This window comes from Nansenia antarctica (genome assembly GCF_963989245.1).
Source record: "Nansenia antarctica genome assembly, chromosome: 11".
Taxonomy (NCBI): domain Eukaryota; kingdom Metazoa; phylum Chordata; class Actinopteri; order Argentiniformes; family Microstomatidae; genus Nansenia; species Nansenia antarctica.
The window spans coordinates 8,953,493-8,958,492 of NC_137681.1; the positions used below are offsets into that span (position 1 = coordinate 8,953,493).

At 48.1% G+C, this 5,000-nt stretch overlaps 1 protein-coding gene across 1 annotated transcript in view; it reads left to right on the forward strand.

Moving 5' to 3' along the window:
• ldb3b (LIM domain binding 3b) overlaps positions 1-5,000 on the forward strand; it is a gene marked incomplete at both ends in the record, with an annotated part of 15,349 nt that overhangs the window by 528 nt on the left and 9,821 nt on the right. The window contains 3 exons of the mRNA XM_080541967.1: positions 3,461-3,612; positions 4,298-4,376; positions 4,934-5,000. The exon at positions 4,934-5,000 is cut by the window's right edge and continues 244 nt beyond it. Coding sequence (XP_080398093.1) covers positions 3,461-3,612; positions 4,298-4,376; positions 4,934-5,000 — 298 coding nt within the window. The remainder of the gene's footprint in view (positions 1-3,460; positions 3,613-4,297; positions 4,377-4,933) is intronic.

Genomic DNA, 5,000 nt, shown 5'->3' on the forward strand with positions numbered 1-5,000 from the left:
GGGTGATGGGGAGATTGAGGTCATGTGAAAGGGGCGGGAGAGGAGGGGATCTGGAGGGTAGGGCCACTGGGTGTGACTGGTACCTTGTCTTCACTTTCACTTTGGACTTTTAAAGGGCCCGTTTGGGTAATAAGTGTCATCGTGGATAGACAGATGGATAGATAGTTGATTGGATGGGATGGATGGGATGGATGGATGGGTAGATGGGTGGATGGATGGATGGGTGGATGGATGGATGGGTGGGTGGGTGGGTGGGTGGGTGGGTAGGTGGATTGATGGGTGGGTGGGTAGATGGATGGATGGATTGGTGTGTGGGTGGATGGATGGATGGATGGATGGATTAGTGTGTGGGTGAAGGGCTGGGGACCAGGCTCAGAGGAGCATAGGACACAGACAGCTTACCTGAGTGGATCTTTAGGCCTTTGTGATAATCCCTGTGGTATTAACTTTGTGTGAGATGATGTTTTTGATTACTCTCTGTCACATAGGAGTGTGTCCCCCCTCCAGTCATGTGTTGTTTCTCATGTTGTGTGTGTGTGTGTGTGTGTGTGTGTGTGTGTGCGTGTGTGTGTGTGTGTGTCTGTGCGTGTGCGCATGTGTGTGTGTGTGCGTGTGTGTGTGTGTGTGCGTGTGTGTGTGTGTGTGTGTGTGTGTGTGCGTATGTGCGTGTGTGTGCGTATGTGTGTGTGTGTGTGTGTGTGTGTGTGCCATCATTTGTGAGGTAGTTTCCCCCAAGCCGGATATTGATTCACCTCTAGTTGGTCCACCTCGAGGGCTTCAACCCTCTGCTACTTTATTGTTTTCCTAATCCTGGGCTTTATTCACCAAACAACCTCAAAATCCCTGGATTGCATTTGTTGGACATGTGTTTTTCCCTGTGGAAGGTTGTGTGATCGGTCGTGTTGATACCGCGAGTTGTTTAGTCTTAAATGAACTTTGTGATGGAGGACTTGGAGCACTCGGATGTCATTTCTAAAAGCCAGCTGCTCTGAGAATTTAAGTCGGGGGAAGAGAACTGGTTCGTTCTTAATCGCGGCTTCTCTTCCTCAGCGACCGCAGTTCATGAGTTCACTCTGACGTCAGAACACTTGAACGTGAATCCCAGTGATCTCATTGGACGAGATGTGTTCTTTTGGGACTCTTTTTTCGTGGACTCTGATTGGGTTATGGCAGCGATGTGTTCTGTGATTGGAGGATAGCTTGTTTATTGTATGTTGATGATGCCTGTTGGCTAAATGAAAGATATTTATACTCCCTGGATACAAATATTTAGCATGAATATTCATAGCAGCATGAATATTCAGAGCAGCATTCTGGCGGTACAGTACATTGCGTATCCCTGTTTCCTCTGTCTCAGAATAGCTGTCCTTGTGTACACAATATGTGTTTGTGCTTCCTCGTGTTTGTAATGGATGTATGCAAATGAATACGCAGTGATGGACCATGAAGCCAGGGCACATCTGATAAGATTGTGTGTGTGATGGATTGGATTAGCGTGGGTGTGTGTTCTTGTGTGTGTTCTTGTGTGTGTGTGTGTGTGTGTGTGTGTGTGTGTGTGTGTGTGTGTGTGCGTGTGTGTGTATGTGTGTGTGTGTGTGTGCAATTCTTCTCTTCCGCCATCTGCTCTGCCTTAACCCACACACATATACACACAAATACACAAACACACAAACACACAAACACACAAACACACAAACACAAACTAACACACACACATACACACACACACTCATACACACAGACACACACACACACACTCATACACACAGACACATAGACACACACACACGCACACAACACACACACACGTGACATAATTAATTGACTTGGGGCTGAACAATTCTTACATGTCCACAGAGACAGAGATAGATAGGTAGAGAGCAAGAGAGAGAGGGAAAGGGAAAGTTAATGAGAACAAGCGAGAGAGAAGGGGATAGAGAATAATGAATAATGAATGAAAAAACGATTGAATGAATTAATGATTCATCAAATAGTGAGGGAGGTGAGAGATGGGGAAGATTAGGGGTAACAAAGAAAGAGAGACAGACAGACGGACAGACAGACAGACAGACAGAGAGAGGGGAGATTTTAGATGAGTGGCGAGAGAGAGAGAGAGAGAGAGAGAGAGAGAGAGAGAGAGAGAGAGAGAGAGAGAGAGAGAGAGAGAGAGAGGGGGGGTTAAGAAGAGCGAGAGGGGGGGGGGGGAGAATGACAGAGCGGTAGGGAAGTCTGCCGTGAGTGTCATGGCCAGGTGTAGAGGAGGTGGGGGGGTCTGTGGGGGGGGGGGGGGGGGGGGTTGGACAGAGTGGGGTCAAACAGAGTGAAGCAAGAGGCATCAACAGCAGCTTGTATTTATAACTCTTTAACGACCTGCCTGTAAGACTAGCTTCTATCTCCAGCACTTACCCTTATCCCCCCAGCACCAGCTCCCACCCATGCCCATACTCCAGTCCCTATCTCTACACCTCAGTCCAAGCCCCTTACAGTACCTCTATCTCCAGCTTCTAGTCACACAGCCAAGCTCCCATCCCTCCTATCCTCCCCAACCCCTAACCCTGTTCTAACCCCCAGCTCCCCCTACAGACACCTCTCCCCCCAGCCTAAGACCCTCTCCTTCCACGCGTCACTGCCCATCCACTGGACCATAGGAGTGTTTCGTGTTTGCTCATTAGAACATCACTTCACAACATCCTTGGTAGTCAATGAGGCGTTCACATCGTGGGTCCTTTGGATCAGTGTTTTTGGTTGGAAGAGTTTGTTGTTACTGTATAGGCTGGTCATGAACCCACGAACCCATGAACCCATGAACCCATGAACCCAACCCTAATCGTTCTAAAAGTGGAAAAGCTTGAGGTACAGACCTTATGGGATCATTTACTTTCTTATGCTCCTCTTGCTGTATTTTTAAATAATGCATGTAAAGCACTTTGAATTGCCCCTGTTGTATGAAATGTGCTATACAAATAAACTTGCCTTGCCTTACTGTATTTCTTTTGGGTTTCTCTCAGGGTTAAGGTAAGGGTCAGTTTCTCTCTTTATCCGGGGCTAAAGCCGTGGGGTGAGATGTAGGCTATTGAACCTAAAAATAGCAATATAAAGTGTCGAGCTGAGCAACTCTGAGAAACACTTTTGTTTTTCGTGCCTTAGATGCTGGCAGTCCTCGAGACTACGCGTGTTTTCATACCAATTACCAGCGTCCTCTCGGTTCAAAGCAACCAATTATCTTAAATCACCATATAGTGGAAGACAGTCTCAGAAAAAACACAAACATCCCCTTTTTCAAACGGTCTGTTACTTGGAATAATACGTCAAGAATTCCAGGCACTGACTAATTGGCTGTAATGAAAACCAAGAGCAGCCACTGCCTAGCAAGCAGGCTATTTTCCCCCTGAATGTGTGTGTGAGAAGGTGTATCTGTGTCAGTCTTATATAACCCCGGGCTCCGTCTCCTCCCCTGTAGATAACTCCAGGCAGCAAGGCGGCAGGGGGCAGCATGACCCAGGGTGACATCATCTCGGCCATAGACGGGTTGAGCACCGAGGGCATGACTCACCTGGAAGCCCAGAACAAAATCAAGATGGCCTCCAACACACTGACCCTCACCTTGACGAAGTAGGCACTCACTCTCTACACCCGGGCTGGCTAGAGTACACACACACACACACACACACACACACACACACACACATATACACACACTCACACACACACACACACACACACTCACACGGCCTACCAAACTGGCCCTCACCTTGCAGAAGTAGGCACTCTCTACACCCGGGCTGGCTAGAGTACACACACACACACACACACACACACAGCCTACCAAACTGGCCCTCACCTTGACGAAGTAGGCACTCTGTCTCTACACCCAGGCTGGCTAGAGTACACACACACACACACACACACACACACACACACACACACACACACACACACACACTCACACACACACACACACACACACAGCCTACCAAACTGGCACACACTTACTGTACCGGAGACACACTCTAAAACTGCAACCTGGCATTCACCATGCAGAGGTATACACTATAAGCGCACACACACACACACACACACACACACAAACACATATACACATATACACATATATACACACACACACACACACACACACACAGACGGACACACACATGTGCACACACACACACACACACACTCACACTTACACACACACACACACACACACACATCTTACATACAAGACAACAACATACTGTACCAGTTTACACAGAACATGATAAGAGCATGTTTTGTTTTGTTCCTTTGCCCCAAGGTCGAAACGCCCCCTCATCCCCTGCAACCTGCCCACCCCAAGAATGGAATCCCCCATGCCAGTCATTGCCCACCAGAAGGTAAACAAGCATACCACACACTTTCATACACACGCACACACACACACACACACACACACACACACACACACACACACTTCTTGTAACATATCAAGGCACATGGCATCAAGGCAGGGGGACACGGACAACAGAGGAGAAAGATCAAGACTCTGAGAATAAAGTGAAGACCAAAAGGCTGTGTTCTAGCGCCCTCTAGTGTCCGGTATTCCTAATACACTGGAGTCAAAGAAGCAGTTAAAGGATGCTACAGAAAGACGGACCAACAGGGGAGACAGGAAGAGTCTCTCTTGCATTTACGCCCACCCTGCCTCTGCCTTTCTCTCTCTCTCTTCCTACTCCTCCCTCTTTCTTTTTCTTTATTCCCTCTCTCTCTGCTGTACCACCTTATCCTTCTCCACGCCCCCCACCCGCCTCCTCTCTCTCTCTCTCTCTCTCTCTCTCTCTCTCTCTCTCTCTCTCTCTCTCTCTCTCTCTCTCTCTCTCTCTCTCTCTCTCTCTCTCTCTCTCTCTCTCTCTCTCTCTCTCTCTCTCTCTCTCTCTTTCTTGTTGTTAAGGAGGTTGGAGCTGACGTAGATGACGAGGAAATGGAGCAATCGAAGAAATCTGGGATCGAATTGGCCAAAA